Source organism: Anolis carolinensis, chromosome 2, assembly GCF_035594765.1.
Source record: "Anolis carolinensis isolate JA03-04 chromosome 2, rAnoCar3.1.pri, whole genome shotgun sequence".
NCBI classification, from domain to species: Eukaryota; Metazoa; Chordata; class Lepidosauria; order Squamata; family Dactyloidae; genus Anolis; species Anolis carolinensis.
The window spans coordinates 290,924,004-290,950,498 of NC_085842.1; the positions used below are offsets into that span (position 1 = coordinate 290,924,004).

General features: G+C 37.2%; 1 protein-coding gene across 5 annotated transcripts in view; it reads right to left on the minus strand.

The window, feature by feature from the left end:
• Positions 1-580: 580 nt before the first annotated feature.
• pik3r1 (phosphoinositide-3-kinase regulatory subunit 1) overlaps positions 581-26,495 on the minus strand; it is a 68,668-nt gene continuing 42,753 nt past the window's right edge. For 2 of the 5 annotated variants that reach the window (XM_062972361.1, XM_008102904.3), the window contains 13 exons: positions 25,805-25,879; positions 22,468-22,599; positions 21,159-21,360; positions 20,991-21,070; positions 13,509-13,611; positions 12,623-12,721; positions 12,329-12,509; positions 11,077-11,202; positions 9,113-9,255; positions 8,841-9,017; positions 8,671-8,739; positions 7,096-7,266; positions 581-5,094 (listed from right to left, as the gene is read on the minus strand). In XM_062972361.1, the coding sequence (XP_062828431.1) occupies positions 4,905-5,094; positions 7,096-7,266; positions 8,671-8,739; positions 8,841-9,017; positions 9,113-9,255; positions 11,077-11,202; positions 12,329-12,509; positions 12,623-12,721; positions 13,509-13,611; positions 20,991-21,070; positions 21,159-21,360; positions 22,468-22,599; positions 25,805-25,879 (1,748 nt within the window). In that variant the 3' untranslated portion in view covers positions 581-4,904. Of the gene's footprint in view, positions 5,095-7,095; positions 7,267-8,670; positions 8,740-8,840; positions 9,018-9,112; positions 9,256-11,076; positions 11,203-12,328; positions 12,510-12,622; positions 12,722-13,508; positions 13,612-14,937; positions 16,953-17,001; positions 17,212-17,237; positions 17,896-20,990; positions 21,071-21,158; positions 21,361-22,467; positions 22,600-25,804; positions 25,880-26,495 lie in introns of those variants that run through there. The other 3 variants (XM_008102908.3, XM_008102907.3, XM_008102905.3) reach the window with 3 other exon arrangements.

Below are 26,495 nucleotides of genomic sequence, written 5' to 3' on the forward strand. Positions count from 1 at the left end.
GTAATTTGGGGAAGGAGCCATGCTTCTTTTAAAAACAGGGAAGTGCACATCTTATTTTTAAGAGAATACAGTCTGGACAAGGCATGATCTGGGAATAATCTCCAATAATTAAAGAGAAGAATTGTGTAGCCATGTAATGTGATGGACCTAATCACACTACTGTGGTGTGCCAAATGGTCAGGGCAACCTATGACAGCAAGACTGGCAAATCCTACCTATGTTTTTACCAACAGGACAGAGATGGGGAGTACCTTAGGGAGGTCTTTGGGTTGGAGGGCCCAAAGGGAACAGCTCTCCTTTGCTGGCAATGCAGGATTATATGTTTCCAAGTCAGCAACAAAAGGGATGGCAAGATATTCTTCTGATCCACAATCCACCTTCTTTTTACATGGCCATGAGGAAAAGGCCAACACCCTTTTCTTCATCCTCCCAGGGATAGTAGGATCACAATTTTAGCAGGTTGTTTTTAATTCTCATACTTGAGCTTTTGTGTGCATGTGAAATCTGCTTACTATTGCTTACTATACAAAAGAGTGCCAGTTTATATGCAAGTACCTCAGTGAGGAGTCCAGACATCAGATGTAGTTTCAAAATCACTTTTATTCTGTTTTAAGCAACTTAAAAACAGGACAACAGCTCCATCAATTTCAGAAAGCCAACATTTTTTTAAGGAGGTACATTTGTTAATATTACCTTTTAAAGGCAATGTACAACTGATCCATTTAGCTTCAGCCTCCCTAAAAAATTAAAACAAAGAATTTTTAATGTTTTAAAAACACATTTAACAGAACAGAGCTTATGTTTTTTAAAGGGAGGAACTTAAAAATAAAATAGCAGCATCTTGGGCAGCTAATGCGATCTCACTGGGACAAAAAGCAGTATTAAGTTTTTCTTCACTTTTTATTTGCCCATTTTAACTAGATCTTACTTAAATTAATTTCCCCCAAAAAGGAACAGTGCATTTTGAACTATGTCCCATGGGAGGCATTGTGCTTGGAACTGCCCATTTTGAAAGCGATTCTGAGTAAAAGGCATCGCTTCTCCAAACATCATGCATAGCAAAAGCAGTGTTAAATTGAACAAATGTTTCTCCCTAATAAAAAAAGATCAGAATGATACTTTCCCCCAAAAGCTTCATAGCTCATTGTTAAACCACAAGACAAAGCCACTTTTTCTACATAACAGCTGACACTGAAACATAAAATTTGGCTTTACACATTAAAACAAATTATAGAAACATGACCTTTTCCAAGCTCCCTATGCCTTTCAGTTACTTGAACTTAAAACTCAGATGCACCCATGGCATTCACTCTTTGTTACCTATCACAGCACACTGTTAAAGCGCTACATTTCACGTTCACTGCCATGCCATCATCTTGTGGAATTATGGGCTTTGTAGTTTAGTGTGGACCACAAGCCCTTTGGCTGAGAATTCTAAGTGTTCCTCCCTAAACTGCAAATCCCAAGATACTATGAGATGCTGTTGTGGCAGATAAAGTGAAATATAGCACTTTAACAGTGTTGTGTGATAAGTTCCTTAGTCTAGGGCGGGGGGGGGGGGGGAAGTGTGTGCGTTCCTTTTTAATACAAAGAGATGTTAGAACATATTTAGTTTAGTTTAATGACTGCACATAGAACAGACTTCTTGCATATTCAAATGTAATTTATAAAAGCAAATCTTACATATCTGAATTGAATTATCTCCATGCAAACAGTACTCCCATTTATACAAATGTCCAATTATTAGAATATGATTTTGTTTGTTGCTTTTTTTTTTTTTAAAAATGCATCTCCAGCTGAAGGGTTTAGAGAGCCCTCAGGGCAGCTAACAACACAAGTGACAACAAAATCCATACACTAAAATACAATTAGGAACACTCCCAGTCCATCACATTCAGCCTGTTTGAACAAATGGGAAATTTGGAGCAAAAATCACTGCATGCTTTAATGGCTGAAAACAGCTTTTAGAGTATGGCCATTCACACTCTCTTTCTCTCCATCATACATACATATATAGAAGTATATCAGAGACCACAAATCTTAGCCTCAAGTTAAGGAACCCATAACTTGTTTTGTCTGTAGTAGTTGTTTTCATGATATAAACATGGCAGTTTGTATTCCAAAAGCCCTGTTAAGTTATCTTTGTAAATTCAGGAATTTTGGTTTTGCCTCTCTGTATCCTCAAGCAGAGAGGGAGAGATGGGTGCACAGGAGCAGGCTTTTGTGTGTGGATTGAAAACCCTCTACTACAAAAGGTATCGTGTATATAGTTCTCAAGGCTGACCCATTGTATCCAGTTTAGCTCTACAATGCTGCATAGGTGGCAATAACATACAGCACCAAACACATGGTCAATACTGTCATATCTAAGTGCTGATCAACTGTTTTGGGGCTTAGGGAGGCAGAAGGGCTGGGGCTGGGCCCCAATTTTCCCTCTTCGACAGGAGGCTCAGATTCAATTTTCTTTTTCCTCCAAACAGATTGTTCAGAACTGACAATACCAACTGTCTGTTTGACAATAAGCCAAGGGCGAGAACCTACTGATGCACATTCATGTTGCTCTATCAAAGTGCATTTCGGTCACATTACAATTACAAATAATTTGTTATTTAATGACCAGTCATAAATTGCCCTTCACAAAAAAAAGAAAAAGAAAAAGAGCATGAGGTGTGTTTGTTCTATTCTTGAGAGTTCTGGTGGGGAAGAATCAATGAACTGATTAAAACAAGTGTATATTTTACACTGCACTTTGCTTCGTGAGATGAAATGCAAGTTAGTTCACTTCCTTCTGAATAGACCTAGAGAACCCCATTGACTCAAATGTGACCAATCCAGCTCAAGAGAATTAAAGCTTCCAGCTTGCAGTTTCAGTCCTAACTTTTTCCAAAGCTTCTCCTCATTAACTTTTGGAGGAGTTTGAACTGAACTCTAAAATATGCTGAAATAAACCACATTCCCCAGGAAAGCAAAAATCAACATATTATAAACAAACTCCTCACACAGCATCGGATATAAAAGACACTGGTAAATTTTTAAAAAAGGGAAGAAAACTAACATATCTATAATGTTAGCAAATGATAGAAAATATATCTACAAATAGTCCTTAATGCTTCGTTCTAAGAAGCACAGATTGCCTAACAGGTCAAAACCATAAAGAGCTCTGTAAGATCTATCTTTTTGCTTATTCACTAAAAAAAAGTCTCCAAACATCCTTTAACTAAAAAACAAAACAATTATTTTTAAAAAATTATTGTTCAAGGAGTGTGGAATTTGGTAAAATACTATTAACAACGAGGTTTAATGTTTCTGACATTATTTTACCTCATTGTCACCTAATGTGTATTTTCAGATGAGAATTTTTGCTTATTTTATTTCACAGACATATAATGTAACAAAAGATTAACTGTGGAAAACAGGTGTCACAGAAATAGGGCTTCCTAAAATTATTTGTGTTCTGTTATACTTAAAAAAAAACAACAACTTAAACTGTTACTCTGTATGATGTGAAAAGTAACTTCATGCCATGTCTAGAATGGTTAGTTAAAATTTCACATGATTTCATCTAAAAGATTAAGTTTAATTTTATAGTCTCTGATTCCCATCTGTTTACTTCAAAGTAATGTCCTCTCCCAAATACAAACATACCCAGGGCAGAAATCTAAAAATTGATAATACATAGTGTGATATCATCATCTGAAGATATTTTTCAAACAATATTGTTTGATTCAGCAATACTTTGCAATGTTCATATATTTTATTGAAGCAGCTTTGAAGCTTATCAGGCACTGCCCAACATAATCTTTAGTTAGAAAGGAAATTTTCAATTTTAATCTTGAGCTAGCAGCTCAATAAAGGGGACAAACCCTGTTAAAATAGCTCATAGCTTTAATTCTGAAGCCATCTTTTACTGACGTCCTGTACATTTCATTTTAAAATAAAAAAGAGAAGAGGAGGAAAAGAATGAACAAAATGGAAATTAACACAAAACTTGGAGTTAAGGGAACATTTTGAGATGACAAAAAGGAAAAAAGGGGGGGAAGCTTATCCTCCAATTACACTTGAACCAAAACAGCCTATAGAAAATGAAGTATTGCATAGCAGTGTAAGGATTAAGCTTTCGGGGGAAAAAGGAAACAAAAAAACCAGAAACAAATAATGAACAGAATGAATTTGGTATTGACACATTATCCATCTACAATAGTTAGTCATCCAGAACTATGTACATATTATATACTGTAGGCTGTAATAGCCCAGTTTTCTTCAGTCTTAAATATCTTCTCAAAACAAGATTTTTCAATGTCTAAACAAAAAGACTTCCTGGCACTTCTGTTACCACATTTGTTTCTCTGAAGAACCCACTGTCAAGTCTTTTAAAGTGTCCCTTAAAAACAAAAGTGCCATTCTGCTACATATTCTTCAGAAAACCAGCAATCCACAGCTCTGGGCATCTTGCATCCACTGCACACAGCTGCATCACCCAAGTCACAACTGTGAAAGTATGCTGCCATTTATACAGCCCCTGCTGTACTTCACGGTCTTCAGAGTCCCAACATTTGAGCTCTTAAAGCTTCAAGGAAATGGTCAACAAGCACCATGGTTAAAGGCCTCTATGTCCCTGCAGTGAGACAGGTTTAGCACTTCTCTCTTCTTGTTTTGTTTTCCTTTACTTAGGTTATTTTGTTTTTCAAAAAAGCACTTTAGATTAGAAAGGTGTGTTCACAGCTCTTAACTCAGCTATTTCTCCCATCGCGGTTGTGAAGGAAGCTTCAGTCCCATCCGAAGACAGACGGCTTTGATGCCTTAGCTCCAACGCAAGAGCATTCACTATCCAGAGGCCTCAAGACTGTTGAATTATCTTTGTGGGCATTGAATAAAAAGAGACAAACCCCAGAGTATTAACATCTTCATCGCCTCTGCTGTGCATATACTGGATAGGCTAGTGTGACGTTGAGTGAGTCATTGTGCTGCACTAGCGAAGTGTGTTGATAATGTAGCACCAGTTCTTTCAGAGAGTTGTACAAGTTATATGGCTCTGCGAATCCATAACCAGTAGGTGTTTTGTTGATAACACAGTGCTTCACTTCACCATCCACCCTACGAGGAGAAAAAAGGAGGTTGTTTTTAAGTGGCCAAGGAAGAGTTTTTATGTCTTTTAAATAAAAAAAATGTTTTGATTTGTAATTGCTGTATAGTCTAAAACAACTTGAATTGTCTTATCTATGATGAATGGACAACATTTCAATAATCTGCTGTCTTCATCATAGTAGACAAAATTCCTCCTTTTCGTAATGCATTAGCATCTCTAAGAATATTTCTTACAGATCTTAAGATTTCAATCCTATACATATTTACCTGGGAAGACAGCATTCTACATAACACTGGATGGGAGTGCAGACCAAATTTCACTCCATGTCCGCCTCCTCACAGACCATATCCCTCCCCCTAAAACTGCCCACAAATCAGCTGTATACCCAAATTGAGAGGTGGTCAAAGTAGTTTTTATTTCACCTTTTCTTTTGTGGGGTGGGGATGAGTTTTGAGGGACGAGGGTCTGAATTAAGTAATTCAGCTCTTGTGAATAGTAAGCTCACCTCTCAGGAATAGTAACTTATTCTTTTGGGGAGACTTTTTGCATATCACATTTTTTGAAAAAGAAAGTAGTGTGGGGACTTTGAAGGAATCAGAAGAGTCTTGGGGGACATAAAAAGGGAATATTTCTACATCCTTGCAGTAAAAACGTCACTCTTTGGAACATGGAAAGAAGGATTGGGGGAATACCACATGAGCCTGCAGCTTTTGTGCTACTTCCTTTGCTAATCTGAAAGACCCCTTCCCTTCTGGAAAAAAAAAACCCTCTGGAGAAGATGTTTGTTGGATGTAAGGAATTACCAAGGAAATTGCTATAAATGACAGCTTTATCATTTTGCTACAGATACAACCCATATGAGCTTAGAGGAATTATATGTTATTCATCTTAAAATGCGTTCTGTGCCACTGAGTCATCAAATTGATAACTGAATGAAATATATCAATGGCCAGAAAACTGAGCTGGACTAATACAGCACAAAACACCAGCCAGGACAATGGAAAAGTTCAGTAAGCATTTTTTTTTAAAATGAGATATGCATGCTATAACGGTGAGGGGAAACTAGTGGCACATCCTCCTCCAGCATACAGATATTCTAGACCAGTGGTTCCCAACCTTTTTTTGATCAGGGACCACATTCCAACATTAGTACCAAAAGGGTTGCGAATAAGTTTTTGGTCAACTTTAGATTAGGGTTAGTTATTTATGGTGCTGATTCAGAAAATTGCATTGGATAGACCACATCAGCTCTAGTTTCTGATACAGAACATATGCCATCCAATAGTCACCATCTGCCCACCCACAGAAAACCATATTTAATAATCTAGAGCTGATGTAGTCTATCCAATGCAATTTTCTGAATCAGCACACCAAGTAACCCCAGGAACAGGCCTAGAAATGAAGGCACTAAGGTGCCCCCACTTCCAGGCCCCACATGGAACAGCTCTGTTCAGGGGGAGGGAGGGAGGAGGAGAAGCAGCAGACAGGAGGCTTGTTGTCATGTCTTTCGTGGGTAGTCAGCCTCCCCCCTCCCTACGTCCCCGCAGCCTCTGCACTAAAAGGGCGTTTCGCAAGACCAACTGTTCTCATTGCAACAATATAGTAACAGTGAGGCCGTGGAACATATTTTAGTTCTTGGGGGCCACTGGTGGTCCACGGACCACAGGTTGGGAATCACTGTTCTAAACTAAACAGGTGGGGGGAAAGGACGGTAACAAATATTATCAAAACTTTTAGCAACCACTAAGGTAAAGAAATGAATAGTTATATAACTGGATGACCTCCAAATATTTAAGATCATAACACCAGTTTTCCTCAGTTGTGAGCATGTTAGCTGGGGATGATGAGAACTGTCAGACAATACAACTGGAAGGCACCAAGCTGGAGGAGGCTAGATTAGAACAATTTTACTGGAGAAGGTGTGGCAATGAGACATAATGGGGAAAGGGAAGATTCATTTACTGCCCTGACACTGTTTTAAAAGTAGGCAAAAACAATAAAATACATACACAACAGAGCAGGCATAGCACCCCGGTTTACTGCTTTCCCGAACAAGGAAAGTCCCATCCCGTTTTCCACGTAGTAAATTTTCAGCTTGGCTTCTGTTGATATTTCCAACATTCCATGTTCGCTCGTCATGATGAGGTAAATCTTCGTCATCTTCCACCATAGAGTATTGGCTGTTTAAAACATGCAGATTTATGTCACTAATGACTTCCAAAGATAGCTCATTTAGCATTATCTTCCAAATTTAGGAAAGCACAACTAAAATTTCAAACCTGTTAATCTAATGCCGCAGCCTTTGGCATGTGGACATTCAATGTGATCAAGAAGATTATAGTTATCCATCCATTATGACAATAAACGAGTTAGAAGAATAATCCACCCAGCACTAATGGTATTGCTATTAATAATGGTGTTACACTGTGTCAACACTGAATAATTTAATGCCAGGTGATTTAGGATGCACTATGTCTTATGAGGTGTCTACTTATTAACAAAAAACAGATACTGCTTTTCCAACTCCTCCCTTGCCCCAAATCATAAAACCACCTTAAGATCAAGCTGTACCAATGCATATACAGTGTTCCCTCACTACTTCGCGGTTCACTTTTCGCGGATTCGCTGTTTCGCGGTTTTACAATAAACTCTAAAAGACTATTATAAATCATAAAAACTTACAATTTACAGCCTAAGGAAGGGAGGAAGGAGAAGCCAAAGGGAGAGAAAAGGAGCCCAAGTGGCAACGGGAGGAGAAGGATGCTATTTATCAACACACAATTGGTTGATAAAGACTTAAAATAGTGTATTACTAAAATAATGCATAAATATTAAAATAAATATAGTGTCCCTATTTTGCGGATTTTCACTTATTGCGGGTGGTCCTGGAACCTAACCCCAGCGATAAGTGAGGGAACACTGTAGCTCTTGTTCACAGAGGTTTTTTTGGTGTCAGGAGCGACTTGAGAAACTGCAAGTCACTTCTGGTGTGAGAGAATTGGCTATTTGCAAGGATGTTGCCCAGGGGACGCCTGGATGTTTTATCATTCTGTGGGAGGCTTCTCTCATGTCCCCACATGGGGAGCTAGAGCTGATAGACGGGAGCTCACCCTGCTACTCGGATTCGAACTGCCAATCTTTTGGTCAGCAGTCCTGCCAGCACAAGGGTTTAACCCATTGAGCCACCAGGGGCTGTTCAAAGAGTAAAAATACACTAGGTCTGGCATAAAATTTATTTATTTATTTATTTGCCCCATTTATACCCCGCCTTTCTCACCCAGAGGGGACTCAAGGCAGCTTACAAGCTGCTGATCGGTGTGCAACTGTTATATGGACACTGATTGCTTCTCTTTATTGAAGAGAAAAGAAAGGGCTACAAATTGTCTATTTAAGTAAGATTCTAGATCAACAGGAAAATTACAACCCCACCTGGCACCTGAATTTCAGGGAGAAGCAGTTGACATGAAAGATACCTCCTTTATTGTCTTTGCAGTAGAATATAGAAATATGTGAACCCCATAATCACAAATGTGCTCGAGTAGAATTTAACTGACATAAAGCTCACAAGGGTTTTGGATACTCACTCTTCCGTATTTTCATTTCCAAGCCATTCATTCAATTTCTTTTGCCGAACACCCTTTTGAGTTAGCCACCTGGAAAGCAGTTTTGAAGACATGGTTAGTTATGGCAATAGTCATGAAAATCACACTCTGAACAATGACTGAACAATAATCTGTCAATTATAGCTACTTACATCAAGTACTGATCTCTAGTCTTTCTGAGCTGTATAAGGTCTGGTTTAATGCTGTTCATGCGTTTATCAATTTCTCTATATTCAGCCGCTTGCTTCTTTAAATCCTCTTCTAGTCTATGCCGACTGTCAACGATTTCACTGATTCGAGATTTCAATTTTTCATAGTTATGCATAATTCTAGAGGGGAAATTATATGTTATAAATGGTCAGACAGATCCAGTTTGTAATTTTGATGCTGCTTGTATACAACTGGAAATACAGTTCCAACTAACCTTTGTATTTCTTTCTCATTTCCTTCCCGTTTGAATTTTTCAATATATTCTTTGCTGTATCTTTCCTGTGTTTGGCACTGCTCCTCAAATATTTTTATGGTTTCGTTAAATGCTTCAATAGCAGTTCTTTTCATTTGAATTTCCTAAACAAGAGAAGAGTTGCAACCTCAGAAAAACTCTGAAAGTGATAGGCTAATCTGAACATGAAGCAGATTTGTAGCATGGCATTTTTAAATACGAGGGTTATCCAGAAAGTAGATTACGTTTTGGAATTAAAAATGAACAATGTATAGGAGAAAATATTTACCATATGCAGTTGAAAGCCACACCCAAATACCACTTCTCAACATAGTCGTCATTCAAATCTAGGCACTTCACATAGCGATGAATGAGCTTGGCAACTCCTTCCCCACAAAACTCTGCCGCTTGCGTCCTCAACCAGCCAGTCACCCCTCTCCGCAGCTGCGCATCGTCGCCAAAACGCTGCGTTGATGACGCAAGCAGCAGAGTTTTGTGGGGAAGGAGTTGCTAATCTACTTTCTGGATAACCCTTGTATTAGTAAACTACCACAGTGGATTGCTTGAATATAATCACAGAGTATGAATGCAGACAATCCATCTAGAGCAGTGGTTCCCAACCTTTGGCCCTCCAGGTGTTTTGGGCTACAGCTTCCATAATTCCTAACAGCTGTCTGGGATTTCTGGAAGTTGAAATTCCAAAACACCGGAAGAACCAAAGGTTGGAAACCACTGATCTGGAGCATCGCCAGCAGGTCCCTCCTCTTTTTAAAGACATCCAGAGAAAGAGACCCCATCATCTCTCTAGGTAATTGGTTCTATTGTTGAATAGTTCTTACTGGCAAGGCACTTCCCTTTAATGTTTTGTTAAAATCTACCCTCTTGTAACTTGAAATTAGACATTGTCCCACCGTCTGGATCTTACCCATTCACCCTCATTTCTGTGGCAACCCTTTAAAAATGTAAAGAGTCAACACTTGTGATTTCTTTGGATGAACGAAATCTTAAATTTTAACCATGGAATCCAGGACATTTTATCCAACCTGCCATTTATCTGATTGATAGTGGGCATTATCTCCACTAATTGGCAGAAAGTTGAGGTGCATCAATTAGTACTCTTTCTCGGCTCCAACTGGAGATGGGAGAGACTCAGCTTGATATTTTTCCCATGTAACCACTACCATGTAACAAACTGCTTCTAAAAATTCCTGAGTCACTGAGAAGCAGTCTATCATATAGTATAGAAAAAAATATTATGTGGGCTTGCCCTAGCTCTTGGCCACACTTGAAGTTCTTTGAAGTCCTGCTTTTCTACAATTAACTACATTTGTGAAAATTTATGAGGGAGATAACAAATTATAAAGACACATACACATTGTATATGGTCAACATTAAGACTATTAATAGTATGAGAATTTCTTTTCAATATTAGGTACACATAAGATTTTCCCCAGTTTTAATTTGGCTAATTCCCTATAATTAGCCAAATTAGCTGTTCGGCAGTGGAACTTTCTCCCCCAGACTGTGGTGGAGGCTCCTTCTTTGGAAGCTTTTAAACAGAGGCTGGATGGCCATCTGTCGGGGGTGCTTTGAATGCGATTTCCTGCTTCTTGGCAGGGGGTTGGACTGGATGGCCCATGAGGTCTCTTCCAACTCTATTATTCTATGATTCTACCTTAAAACTCTGTGTTTCTATCACAATGAAGGAAACAATTTTTAAAGGAGTTATAAATTAATTCATCAGCTGAAACACTTCTATATACAACTTTTAGAACCATCTACAAGTAACATATTCCTGACATAACACATTCTTTTTCAGAACACCATCACAGCTGCCTGGATTAAAGTATCTGAAATGTCATATTTTTTTAACTCAGAACACTGTCAGCAAGAGCTGTAATGAGAAGGATCACTGTATAGGCTGGGTGTGTGGTTGACCTGCTCACCTGAGATGTTCTTGTGTAGTCCTCATAGAGTCTGTCATACTCTCTGTTCTTTTCTTGGAACTGGATATTATATTCATGTAATTTCTTTCCAACAGCCTCAATGCTGTCTTCTTTCACCACTTGATCCTGGAAGAAGGTGTAAACAAAACCAGTGAAAAAGGAGTATGTTACAGCACATAAGTTTTTTTTCCCATAAAATAATCAAGCAAGTGTTATTTTTTATAAAAAAATTAACATCCATGCAATAAATTTCGCCATAACAGGAGTAATAGATTACACATATGACAAAGAACATTATGGATAATACTGTCACCAAAAGCACATGTATAATGTGTACATTTTATTGTGGAATAAGCTTTTATATCCATCAGATGCAATGAGGTTCCTGCATAACCAAAAACGTATAGCTTATTAAGAGCTATACATTTGTCCTTCTGGGTTTGTTTGTTTTACTATTATATACTCACATGCCTCTCCTAAAATTATTATATATTAACAACAAGAGGTTATTTGGGTATTGATGAATATAGTAGCAGAGCAACTACTGTTATAGGAAAAACTAGTACACAGAATTCTGTGACTATTTCATATGAGCAGGTACATGGTGACATGATCATCTTGATGCAGAAAAGACCCCACTTTTACATCTGATGAAGTCAAAAAGAGACACTCTAGTGAAAATTTGCTATAGCACTTAAAAAAGTGACTTCAACTGAAACAATGGTTGAGATCCGGCATCGTCAAGATTGTCATAGTTATATCTGATGATACCATCCCATAATAAACTACCTTTTCAACCTGGCAGTTTATTGAAATGATATCTGCAACACACTTTTGGATGCAACATATATCTAGAATCAGGAGCTGGAGAGACCCCCTTGAGCTCTTGCCACAACTACGTCTCTTGAGGTACCTCACTTCTGGAAGAACACTGAAAATGCCATTTCCCAGTGCCTAGATCTGCAACACCTTGGAAACCCTTTGGTTGAGATGCTCCCAGACCAAAAGGGGGCAGGGGTTGAGAATCATGTTCAGTTGTGAACAAGTATAAATGTGACTCCCCAGCAGTCATGAATTCATAAGTACAGTTTATGATAAATACTGAATACTGAACAGTTTAGGGCCAATTGTAAACTGGCCCTAAATACTGTAAATACTGAACAGTTTAGGGCCAATTGGTTAATGATAATATTATAGTATTTCTGTAATTCAAACATCCCTGAGTGGGGGAAGATCAGGAACAACTTTTTACCTGTTGATACTTGGATACTGGGTAAAGCAATTTAACATCCAGTTTCGGATTATATTGCGCCAAAGACTCATTTCTGTAGTGATTTATTAGCTCAACCACAGAATTGAATGTTAATGGATCCGAAAAGCCGTATTTCCCATCTCGGTGAAATATTTTAATTAATTTATTATTTCCTCCTTTCCTGTAAGTAAAATTCAGAAAATAGGAGTTAGCCATGGTCATGCTGAAATGTTTTCTGAAAAACAGCCATATTTAAAAATGCTTGAACAAATAATCCAACTCAGTTATCTTCACCTTAGTGTAAGTGTGTAGTCCCCATGCATTTTGGTGGAGGCATCTCGTACCAGGAATGTACCATCTGCAGTGTCACGCAGCTTCTCATTGACTTCTTCCCTGTGGTAGAATCAAAAGCAATATCTACTTAATCTTCTTACTTGAAAAAAAAATCAACCCCAATCACTCAATCAATCATTTATTTATAACCTGCTCTCCCCAAGTGGGAAGTTAAGGCTTTTTCCAAAATATAAATACAAAAAATAATAATCAAAAACTGCTAAAGCATACGAAAATTAAGATTAAATTTCTAAAATAAAAAATGCTAAAAAAACCCTAGGCTTTTACTAAGATTATACTTTTCCCCTTTTATTTTCTAATTTTGTAGAGTACAATTAGAACTCTCAGAAGAGCTCTAATTTCTTTTATTAAACACAGTCATTAAATGAATATAATAATACAATAATAAAACTTTATTTGTATTCTGCCCTGTCTCTCCAAGGGGACTCAAAATGAACAGCACTTTCTTCACTTGTTCAAAGATACTTATACAATGGAAAAAACATAGGTGTCAGCCTAATTTCTCCCCTAAATACGAAGATTTAAAATGATACTCCTTCATAGTTTTCAGTATCAACAGTAAATGTGTTAAGATATTTTAAAAATGCTGCTACTCCCGATATGTTTCTAAAACCATCTCTTCCCTAGTAGTGAAAGTGAAATATTTAGAGTACCTTTTATAGTGCATTATTAGCTTTTACCACATATTTTAATTCTTAACAGATGGATACCTAAGACAATGCTTCCAAAGTTGTAAACACACTACAATGGTTACCTTTAAACCAGCTATCTTGCTAAGAATATGTATACCTCTCTACTAAAACAGAATGTGTCCTCTTGCCCTTACCTTGAGATATCTCCCCAGTACCATTCAGCATCTTGCAGAGACATGTTGTTATTCATACCGTTATTTGTTACAGTATTAGGTTTTGGAGGCTTAGGAGGCAGTGCTGCAAGTGAAAGGAAAGAAGACCTTAGCATTTCTGTACACAGTAATCAATGCAATTTCTAAAATGATTAGTTATAATACTTAATCAGATGCAGTCAATTATTGGAGATTTTAAATATGTTTTTAACCACAGCATTTTAAACCTGTCCATCCAATCTCTCCAAATAACCAGTAAACAGAAGACATTCCTTTGCGAGAAGATGAAACCTTACTGAATGTATTAATAAGCAAATCTTACTGTGTTTATTGTGGTTGTCACTGGGTAAGCGTGAACAACAGTGCAGCTTTGATTTTTTAAAGGTCTTATGCTCCCAGCCAAAGAGAACAGCTCCTCCCCTTTCCATCTAGGACAAGCTGCTATTTGGATTTCAGAAGATATAAACTGAAGTTTCCCCATGACACTACCTATCCTTCCTATTATTTATACCATTTTATGAAATAAAGTTTTGCCATATCCTCTTCCCACTTCCATCATATGCAAATATCCAGAGATATTGCCATCACATTTAAATATCAATTTTACTTTCTAATGCCAACACTGCTGTAAGTAATAACAGAAATCATCAGATCTATGGCACTGCTATAATTTTTGGGGAAGAACCAGATTTCTCTGATCCTCTGCCTTTCGCTAATCTACCAAAAATCACTTCAAGCAAGCCATCTCTGACCCCAATGTCCCTGGTGTTAATCTTAGCTTTCTATAGGATAAGACAGTTCTAAATAGCAAAACTGATTAAAAAGCCACAGCCATTCTGCTCAATGTCAAAGCTGCATCCATATAACAGTGGATTCCTAAGAAGATACTGCAGCATTTCTAGCTTACAACTAAATCTGGACAACACTGAAATCAAGATTAAAAAAAAATAAAAAACAATCCAGGTCTTTAATTGTTAAATCCTATTCATATATACCTTACATACACTGAAAAAAAGTAAATTGAAACAGGTTTAATGCAGTTTAATGATCTTCCTAAATGATTTTAAGGAAAAATGGCCAGAAAGAAGTATTACAACATTCTAAAAAATTAAAATATCACCATTGTTTTAAGGAAAAAATATTTGTTTCTACTACAACACAGAACAGTTTTACTGTAACAAGCAGACCTACAGGTGAGAGAAGAAACTAAAACAGAAATCACATGATAATTATTTGAAGATGAAGAAACAATTTTGTACAAGCCACCCTTCCCGATTCTTTTCCCCCTGTGCTAAACACAATTTAATTCAACAACAAAGTAAGTTAACCCTAAACATTTGATCCTGCTCTAACAACAGCTGCTGTAATATTCAGAATATGCTAGTCGTCAACAAAGGTACTGCAGCATTACCTGGTGGGTCCATTTCAATGTAAAACATCAAGTCCGTGCCACAATTTATATCTGTCCTAGGATAGTCTATGTCCAGCTCTTCCATGCTCCAGACAGTGTTGTACATTGTATGAGTTTCAGTGAGAAAGCTCAGTTATAAGGAAACAGCCAAGATCTCTTTGTAATGGTGTCTTGGAATTCATTTTAAAACCTATAAGGGGCTGCACTGTAACCTATTACATCATAATCCCCAGCCAATCATGTCAAAAATAATGTCACTGGACCACTCCTGTTTCATCATTTTTGTTATTCATTGTTAATCTTACAACAATTGTCATTTCAGAAAGAGCAGACACTTATGATCGGCACCTGATCGTATTTATGAAGAACACTGAACATGTTCTTAGTTTACGCTGATTTTCCCCTCCCCTTTAATCTTTTCAGTCTGCTGCTTGGTACATTCCACTGCTGGCAGATTGACAAAAGGCTGATACGCTGCAGCAGGAAGCGTTTTCTTTCAATACAGTAGATTTCTTGGTATATGGAGAGCTGGATTACTTTGCAGTCACAGAGCTCTACTGTTTAGTATAGGTTGCTGTGCATACTTTTATACACATTTGGAATCTACTTCTTAAGCAAAGGGACTTTGAGAAATAGAAGATATAACAATCTTGCACAATTTTGTACTAAAGTATTTAAATTCACAGTGCACTGGTATAAGAAAATGCTCTCTCACAAAATCCCTTTTTCTACTAAGGCTGAAAACCACAACAATCTGATTGATGCACAAGCTTTGCTTTTCTTGAAATCTAAGGAAAACAACGGCAACAACATTTTTACACTGTAAGGAGTGAAAAACCAAACAGCCTCATTTAATTAAAGTCAACCCTCTCAATCATTACATGCTTTGGAAGTGCAAAGGCACATTTAAGGACACCTAGTTCAACAGCGTCTCTCCTGACTTGCTCACACCAGGGTGCTTGCCCTTTTGAAAATTCCTAAAGAGCAAGAATTCTTGGTCAGTCTTCTCCACATTAGCTTTGATATTATCGCTTGCTATCCGAGACCTTTTCCACTAAACCAAGCCAGAAACACTTTTTAAATAGAAGGGTAATTTCTTGCTCTGCCTCTGCTACAGAACTCAACATGCTAATGAATTTTGTGCATTTTACATAGTTACTAAACCAAAGCAAGGAATAGAATATATTTAACACCTGCATTCTACCACTACCACCAAATTATTATTATACTAAAACTGCTGTAGAATATGTATGATAGAAAACCACAAATTTAATTTATATTCTCTAAGCATATATATGAAAACCCTCTTGACCATTTGTATTCTTCCAGCAAGTATGAGCTTGCAAGGACATAGTTACAGCATCAACAGAGGCAAAACAGGCACACATTCATTGCTATACAACAGACATGCTTAAAGCCATCCTTAAGTAGACTCCCACCCCTATCCATTTAGGTAGACATGCCTTGGATGTTCCTTCCATCTGCCTCGGGTAACAGGACACTTCAGCAGACCCAGACACAAGTCTAAACATTGAACTTGAGGGTTTAGTCCACCTGCTCTCCAAACAGCTCTGTTGCCAAGGTACATTGCTTAAATTAGTTTATGAAAGACACAAAGCACACATAACAAGTCCGATGAGGCAGTTAGTGCAGTTTTCATTTGCATTTTCCTCAAATAGAATCCAACGGGAAAAGTATGGTTTGGGGTGGGAGTAGAAGAGCACTCTCTCACCACGGTTTTACTACTGGCTAAATTCTAGACAACATACACTTGTATGATCAGGTTACGGTTTAGCCCAAACTAGTCTAGCTTGCTGTGATACCATGTGGCAAACCAGAATCGGCAAGACACTGACAAACAGGTGATTTTCCACTGTTCCAGCTTACACTGAATGTTATAAATTTTCATTCAACCAGGAAAGCTTTACAAGCATATGCGTGTTGCTCATATTATAATTTATAATCATACAAGTCAATGTAGATACATTTCCAGTACACACCACTTTCTCTTAAAGACTGAAAAAGCTTGCACCTCCTTCTCTAGTCAAACCAAGAGCCACTTACTTTGTATAGCATGTATGGCGCACAGTCACCCCTTTACGTATTTATATCTGACAGTTTGAAAATTCCAGCTCCACAGAATGAAAAAGTAAAAAAAAAAATCAACAAAAGACTATCCTTAAATCCAAAGGCTTTCCTGAAACAATCACGATGTTTCTCCACTCCTGCTGTTTATATGCGTGGCTTCTTAAATCCAAACGAAAAGGCTGCAGAATAAAAAAAAACTCCCGTCCTTTTACCTTTGGAAAGAATCAACTTCTGTGCTGAGTCTATCCTCTCATTTCTGTTTCATCACTGATTTTAACTTTTTTAGTCCTCCGTTTCTTGCACGTCCCTCCGAGATAAAGATCTCAGTTTCATGATTAACTTGGTCAGGTTCAATATTTGCTGAGCAAGGGATTTTAGAGGGGGAGAGGGAAGTCAGAGTCAAAGTCAGAGTTGTCATCGGCTAACAAGTGGCCAATACGAGACTAACTGGTCTCCTTTTAGCCAAGTAAATGAGAAGACCATTGTAAGTAGCCTTAAAATAGTCCCTGCAAGCAGCGGCTGCATGCAGTATTGAAGTAGATGCCTGTCAAGAAAAGCATTATAAGCAGCCCAGTAGAGGAAGTGGCTGAGCTAGTTCAGGGTGTGTGCGCGTGCTAGAATGAAAGCCTTCTTTGTGAAATTCTGTGCCTCCAAGAACCCACGACTGAGTGCAGAAGCTTGTTAGCATTCACTGCAGCACCTTCCACACACTTTCACCGGGCCACAAGACAGGTGTTGTTTGCAGACCCATAAAATGAAGTCCTACACTGCTGAGTCAAATTAAAATCAACTTAAAGTTCAGCTCCTCCCTAAACACTCTCTCATTCAGCTTAGTACACCAACTGCTACAGATAGAACTTTCGAGTAATATACAGAACAATCTCAAACAGGTTTGCTCAAAAAAAAGTTCCACTTTTTCTAGTGGAGTACACTTTTCAGTACATTTGTTTAAAGCCACAATATTTGGGGTTATATGTAATTTGTCAGCACTGCAAAACAGGAGTCTGACATTTAAAAATGACTGGATCAAACTGATTTTTTTCTCTCTCATGTGGCAGGTATGCTTATGAGGCAAATGAGAATATTCTTCTACCTTTCTATTTAGATATTTAGAATATAAGCAATTCTATGTAAACAAAAAGTGAGAAGAATAAAACCATGAGCCATCACTGAAAGGACAAAGAGGGGGAGAGACCATCAAATTCACTTTAAAAATACTTGTAGGACAAAATACCTGTCAAATTCTGACAAAATACAAGTGGGAGAGAGGCATTATAGACCTCCCCACACCAGCCAAAGAATATACACACAAAATAGGCACATACAACATTTATTTCTTAGGATGCCTTCCTCTAGCTTTTAATTGGGAATTTAGATCCTCACACAGGTGGCCATGGTGGCTCTGGGTGTTTCATCTGGCACCAGGATTCAGACTGCAGGAGGCATGATGGGCACAGCTTCCCCCTGCCCCCAAGGAGAATTTCTGCACAATGCTGGTGTGGTTGCATGGTGTAGCTCAGTGCAGAAGACAGGACATAGGGAGAGGATGAACTGGAAGTGTGCCATTTGTTTTTCTTCTTTTTTTATTTTAAAAAAACAACTACTTGGATCATTTGATCTTGGTATTAATGAGATGCAGAGAGGCCAGTTAGAAAAGGAACAACTTTACATCCAACTGTAGTACGCACCAACAAGTAACTGAAATTTGTTTTAGAAATAAAAAGTAGTGACAATTTCATAAGGTACTGTGTCTGTGTCTGTGAGCCTTCAAGCTGTCCAATGATCAATGGAAGCTCTATGAATTTAATAGAATTTTCTTGAGAAAAGACCACTCAGGGGTGGTTTTGCCAGTTCCTTCCTCTGAAATATTGACTACTGCACCTGGTATTAGTTTGGTTGTCTTCTATCCAAATACCAACCAGAGCTGACGCTGCTTAGCTTTCATAAACAGATGGGAAAGATACTGTACTGTGTAAAAAGTATACACAATTATATTTGCTTAGAAGGAGAGCCCTCTTTTGGACTAACAGTAGAATGCACACTGGCTTAAAATCTGAGTTATTACTAAGAGCTATAAAAATGATGATGTCAGTGCCAAATCCACTCAGACTCATTAATCTTCTCTAAACACACAGGTGACGTGTGATGAATCTTTATACTGGAATCTATAAAGGCACAGCTTAAGAGTATTACCAGTTAATATTGTACTAATAATAATAATAATAATAATAATAATAATAATAATAATAATAATAATAATAATACTTATAATTCTAATAAAACCTGCCAAGTAACCCGATAGATAACCAAATAGTAATATTTGTGTTAATTTAATGCTCAACTTCATTTCATATGCAGAACGATTCAGTTACAGATTTAATATTTGGTTGGTGGTCTTTCAACCCTGCTACAGATCCTGGTAGCATAATACTAGGCATGATTTCTGAACCACTGTGTTCAGTGGTTTTTAACTTCTAGATAGGCATACATAGCAAATGGATCTTAGAATTACATATACTTTCTAATTTTTAACAGGTTAAGGGATTTTCAAGAGCAAATAAAACACTTCTGTATACTCATGTGCTCTTGTTTCCAACTTGATATATAATAAACATATGATGTTTTGCACTTTTCAATTTTACTATCATGGGACACATTTCAGTGGGGAACAAAAACCTCAATAGTAGAAAAACATATGGTGCTCCTTCCTCTCTTGAGAAGATCAGTCAAATCTCAAGGACCAGAAGAAGACTGATGAAATGTTTAAAATTTTGGCAGAACCACTCTCTTTATATCCTGAAACAATTTTGGCCCCTGCCAATGTCAAGTCATAAGAGCTACAGCTCACCAGGAGAGCAGTTTGCACTGAATGCAGAAAGTCCTAGGTCTAATCCCCAGGCTCTTCAGGTGAGGCTGGGAAAGGCTTCAGTCTGAAGAACTGAACTGCTTGGAGAACTGCTGTAGACAATACTGTGCTAGATGGAGCTGGGTATGTTTAGCTTGAAGAACAGAAGTTTAGGAGAGGATAATCAAAAGGTTTTTTATCTGGCTAATTAACTGATTAACACTGCAGGTCCTCTCTCATATGCCACCACAGTAATCCTTATAATTATTATAACCTTCAATATCACACCATGCAATTTTTAAAATGCTATATTGCAATTATGTATCTGTATTTATATTTACATCTACATAGATGACAATGCCCTCTTTCTGAAGAAAGCAAACACAAATTTGATACACAGAAAGATCTAAAAAAAACCAAACAGACATTTAGCCAGCCAACTGTAACCCCTTTCATTCATGAGTGTTTCATTTTTGTGAGTTGAATGTAACATGATCTTATCTGCGTGCTATATTTTTTTTTGTTTTGAAGAATATCTCTCTTTTTAAATGAAGTGTATGGGTTTTTTTTAAAAAAGGAGTACATATTTCCTGAATTTCCTATGGTTGGTTTGTTTGTTCATTATTTATATGTACAAATGTTTATACCACCGTGCACAAAAATACCACAGCAATGTACAAAATCCACAACAAAATATCATCAATATTTCAAAAGCAAAACAAAAGCAATCATACACTTAATAAAGCAATTTATCACAAATGCCTCTGACTTTCTCAACAATAAGTATGTCTATATGGAGCTTCCCTCAGTCCCGTATTGCTGTATAATCACAAAACATAAGTGAGGACATTCAGTCTTCACATGCCTATACACCCCTCTGCTACTATGCACAGTACTTGATTCCTATTAGCTGTTTTGTGTAGAGATTCTATTACTGATATTCCTTGGGGGGACAGCATATAAGACTCCTGAAAAACTCTGAGCTGAAAACCACTCATTCCTAACAATTAAAAGCAATCAAGTTTCAACAGGTAATACACACACACACACACACACACCTATATTATGAGTAGCAAATGTAAAATGCAATTTGTATTTTCAAAATATAGATTTATCTTACCTGGTGCAGGTTGTCTCTCATTCCATTCACTTGTAATTAATACTTCCAGGATTTTAATGTGGTGTTCAGTATTGTCAGAGCTGTAAAAATATTGACCATTTATTAAAGCATATGCTGAATAACTTAAATATTCTGTATCGTTATCAAACACATATGTGTATTACATACCTTGCTACTGGGCACCTGAACAGGAGGAGGCTGAAAATTTCAGCTAGAGATCTCGCATTCAGAAGATTTTTGTTAGAGCTCTGGCAAAGTCTGGAAAAATGTTTGAGCAGATATTGGAGTGTTAGCCAATACTGTTGAGGTATATTTGGTGATCTGATGAGCCTCTTCAGTACTTGAGCGTATTCCTCTGAGTTCTGCACTTCTGCAAAGAAATAAATGTTCTTTAATGAGAGTGGAATCTTCTATCATTTTTTTAAAAAAACATATCTCCCCAAAAGTATTAATTAGAAACATTAACCTCTCTAGGAAATTCCAAGCTTCCCTTTCTTTTTTGAAACAGTGAGAAATTGAGTAAGCAATGTGGGAAGGGGAGGAGAGTATCAATGATACAAAAGTCAAAGTGAAACAGAAGTATCACTTGGTAAAAACCACATAATGTTCACTGTGCAAGATTAGGAGTCTGTCTTCTGTTTAGTGTCACACATGATTGGGTAATTCTGAGATGTAAAAGATAAGCCTCAAGAGGTGCTATTCTAACTTTGAAGGTTATAACAGTAATAATATCCTGTTTCTTGCACTTGTAACCTAATGTGAAAACTATAATCAAAAAGGTTTAGTCTGACTGCCTGAATTCACTATTAAGAGAGACAAGCCTTATCTGTATGAATTTATTGCATTCTATCCCATAATTCCCAATGGACTTCAGAATCTTGCTTATTTTAATACATTTACCTCATGACCACTGATAAAAAGTTAACAATTAGCTCTTACTGCATACAGACAAATCCTTGATATGTTAACCTGTGTTTGAACAAATATTGTACTTGCCAAGACACACTGTGTTCCTAACATTAAGGTCCGTTTTGTATATTGCGTTTTACAAATTTTAAATATACACCCCAAACCATTTAAGTTGCTACATTAATGTAGCACTAAAATAGTGCTACTTAAAGCAATTGTGCCAGTCTTCAGATACTTTCCAGAAAGAAAGAAACAAAAATTAATGGGTGCAAATTTGGTCCCTAGCACACTGGGGAAAACCTACTGGTCTCCAACAGCAGATAACTTGGGAAATAATGAGCTAAAACACACACTTTCATGTACCAAGAAACCAGGATTTATACCACATAATATAAAAAACTAAACTAAAAGGTAGGAGTGAGAGTATTATATTCAAGTAACATATATGGGCTTCGTGCTTTTGATATATGAAGCTGCCGTATCCCAACGAAACTGAAAATAGAATAAAATCTCTGAACTATAAATAGTAAGAATTGAAGCTTTTGTGCAGAGGAAAGCTTTTAAATACCTTGTGCTATCGAAGTCATTTCATTGTAAACAGATGCTGGAATGACAGGATTTGGCAAGTCAAGAAAGTACCTCTTCAAAGCATCTGATAAAATCTGAATATCAACGGAATCAAAATCCACTGTAGAAACATCTGAAAGACACAGAGAAAGAAAACTCACTCTTTTGCCTTTTTTTTACATTTTCAATGCTTGCTTACTGCACACACAAAACATTAGAAAGCCAGCATTTACAGTAAGACACCAAAATATTTTTTTAATTATGCATTTAATTTCCATCCTATTTTTTTTAATTCATAAGGCTCTCCAAGGTAGCTTACATAAATAAAATACTGTATCCTCTGTTCACCTCAGAACTCTAGACCTTTTCATATCATCCAAGGACAGAGGGGTAAAGCCAGGTAGAACAGCTGGGTCTCACACAAGCTGTTTGGTGATGACAGTTGGGTCTCCATTTACCTAGGTCTTCTGTTGCCAGGCTACAGGCTTCTTACTCCCTTATCCACCCCACCCCTTGGGACTGCAAATCATTTGTACTTATTTTCACATAAGGATGTCTTCACGTAAGACAATTGTTTATATTATTATAAATCTAAAAGACTTACAAGGTAACTTAATATATTGTCAATATATGAAGATGGGAAGGGGACTGAAAACTTTGCATATAGAGGTTTGTATCCATTTAGCTCTTCTTATGTAATCACAAATGAAATAGTTTTAATCTAAGGAAGAGGCAGGCTGACTCTACTTGTCCCTCTCCACTTTCAAAAGCTGCTCTGGAGAGCTGGGTACCCTTTGGAACAGATTTTTCCTGTTGTTATGGGGAAATGCAAAGGGAAAGAAGATAGGCGAAGTCCCATTGTATGAGCAGCTATCAGTAATGCTGGCTTTTATTCAAATTGTACCAGCTGGAAGTTTAGACAAAATGTAACAGTTCTTCATGTTGCCAATTAACTACTCAAACTATACATAAGGCAGTAGTAGTAGAAGTAGTAATAATAATAATAATAATAATAATAATAATAATAATAATAATAATAATAATTTTATTTCTTACCCACCTCTCCTTATGGTTCGAGGCGGGTTACAACATTGCTAAAAACACATAACAATCTAAAAGCACTCTATAAAATACATATACTAAAACATATTTCTATAAAATACATATTACAATACACAGAACAAAGATTAAACATAAGATGCAAGTTCATATTTAAAACTGGCTGGGTAGACCTGCCAGTATCTCATAATAACCAGACCGAACACACTTTAAGTATTACTTTGATATACATTTCTTTTTGTTGTTACTGTTATCAAACCAATTTCAATTTATCGTGATCCTCTTCTGGGATTTTCTTGGTAAGAAATCTCCTAGAGTTCTACTCCAACACTACATCATGTTGGCTAAGAAGGGTATACATGCTTGCCTCTACTTCAGACGAGAACACAGGTAAATGGCTTGAGGCCTTCTAAGAATCCAAGGTATTTTTAACTGAGCTATGTTTTACATACTAATATTTTGTGTAAACAGTAGTGCAGTAAAAAAAAATCCACCCAAAGTGACTGTGAAAAAAAACGCTAAAACTGACTTTTACATTCTGAAAACTCAAGTATATATCAAAATGTGAATATAGTCATGCATCTGAGCATGTGAACTGCACACGTAGAACACAAGTTTTAAAGCAGATGTGCTTTTAAGTTTAAAATGTGTTTACAATTCTTAAGATTATTTAAGGAATTAGAATTACACCTTTGCATCCTTGAAGATACAAAACTCATCCCTATTATGTGCTACTGTTTATGAAGGAGCCTTACAACCACCAACTATGACCAGAATTCTTGCCCCCAAAATGTAAGACGTTAACTTACTTAACACCTGTAGTGTAAATTCCAGGACACACAATTATGCAATGATGAGCTGCAGTCATAAAGGACACAATACCCACTAGTCAGTCTGGTGAGACAAGGCACATACGCCCTCCTCAGCTAACTGTCTTGCCCTTTCAGGATTTATATCTTGCCAGCTGCTGCTCTACAAAAACTCTGGTTCTGCTATATGAATTATTTATTTGTTGCTTGGAAGTAGTAGATAGAAATCCAAACACGCTGGTAGGATCTGGTTAGATAATCCTATCATGAGACTCTGAAGAAGTTTGCTAGCTCAAACCAGAGGCTTAGACACACTCTTTTCGGTTGAGTTCCCTAAATGGTGAGATGGTATGGTTCTCAGGGTGCGCAAGCTGGATGTTTGTTACTCTTTCAAGTCCCCTCCTTAGATAATTTTCTCTCTTCTCACCTATTGTCAATGGAGGAAATTCATATTCTCGGCCATGGATTTGATCATTGTGCTTTATGCTGCCTCATTTCTTCACCATGCTTGGAATTGGTGGTCGTGAGAAGCACAATGAGCAATCTAATGTTTCAAGAGCTGTTATGGGCCTGTCTTGTTCTGCTTCAATTTTTGTATTTTTTTTTTAAATCATTCCCTTCCTAGGCTAAGTATGCAGTGGATAAGGAAGCTGTTCTACTGGTGTACTAGAAACATCTTTCTTAATCTAGCACAATGGAAGGGCTGGATTGTTCTATGCAGATCAAAGATTCTGTTTAAGAAGAGAAAGCCTGCTGTACTATTTTTACTACTTCTTTTTTATCTGGAAAGAATCATTACACAAGTTCTCAATGAAATGTCAAGTTTCATTCTTAAAATTAAAGTACTCTTGTGTATTCACAGAAAACTAGAGTTAACCAACTAAATTATCCACCTGCTACTCAAGATCCAAAGAAATGTTTGACACTGTGGTTATATTAGAAAGCTAATAATGCTTAAGGTAAAGGTTTTCCCCTGATGTTAGGTCCAGTCATATCTGACTCTGGGGGTTGGTGCTCATCTCCATTTCTAAGCCGAAGAGCCGGCGTTGTCCGTAGACACCTCCAAGGTCATGTGGCCGGCATGACTGCATGGAGCGCCCGTTACCTTCCCACCGGAGTAGTACCTATTGATCTACTCACATTAGCATGCTTTCGAACTGCTAGGTTGGCAGGAGCTGGAGCTAACAGTGGCCGCTCACGCCGCTCCCGGGGATTGAACCTGGGACCCTTCAGTCTCCAGCTCAGTGCTTTAACGCACTTCGCCAACCGGGGCTCCTTAATAATGCTTAGCATAATATTAAATATTATTCTGTGTTTATGGCTTCTATTATGTAAATTATGTGGGGGGAAAAACCAAGAGAATAAATGGCATTATACATATAACAACTTTAATTACATTAAATTAGACTGGTATGCATCAACTCACAAATCAATCTGCAGTCCACTGAAAATAAAAATTGTTGAACTTACCACACTCAGTAATTTGTCTTAATTCATTAGTACTGCTTGATCCTTGTGATCGGTACAAGGTTGAACATTCCAGACCTTTTAAAAAAGAAGAACAGAACAGTTTCATGAACACAAACATCTATTAATTTCGATATTTTATATTTCATCCACAGGTCCCTGTGTTATATTGGCTGTGTACATGATTTCATACAAGCAAACACCTGCTATATCTATCTCATATTACTGGATGACCAACACTAGAAACCTAGTCTATGGTTTCCATTTATTTTTACTTTGAAAAGTAGGAATCGAAACCAAATCAAATATGAACTGATAGATGCATGATCATATTTCCTAACTTAAATAACATAGACACTTAAAAGCAGTTGGTGTGGAGGCTGTTTCAAGGTAGCAGAGCTTGATAGAAGAGTAGCTATATTCATTCACTGAAATACCCCACCCCCCGATATCAATCCAAATGATATTCCACAGTGTAGATCAAGAGAATGAATGGTAGAACAATACATTGTAAGCACTGTTAACCTTTAACAATACATTTTAAACATTGCTAACCTTTAACACATGTTAAATACTGCTACTTTACTTATGGTTACCAATTGAATTTAGCTAAGCATCTTTCATAGACCTTTATTACTATAATTCAATTTTGGATATTGTTCTTATTTTTGTTTGTTTTAAAAAGTAATGAACA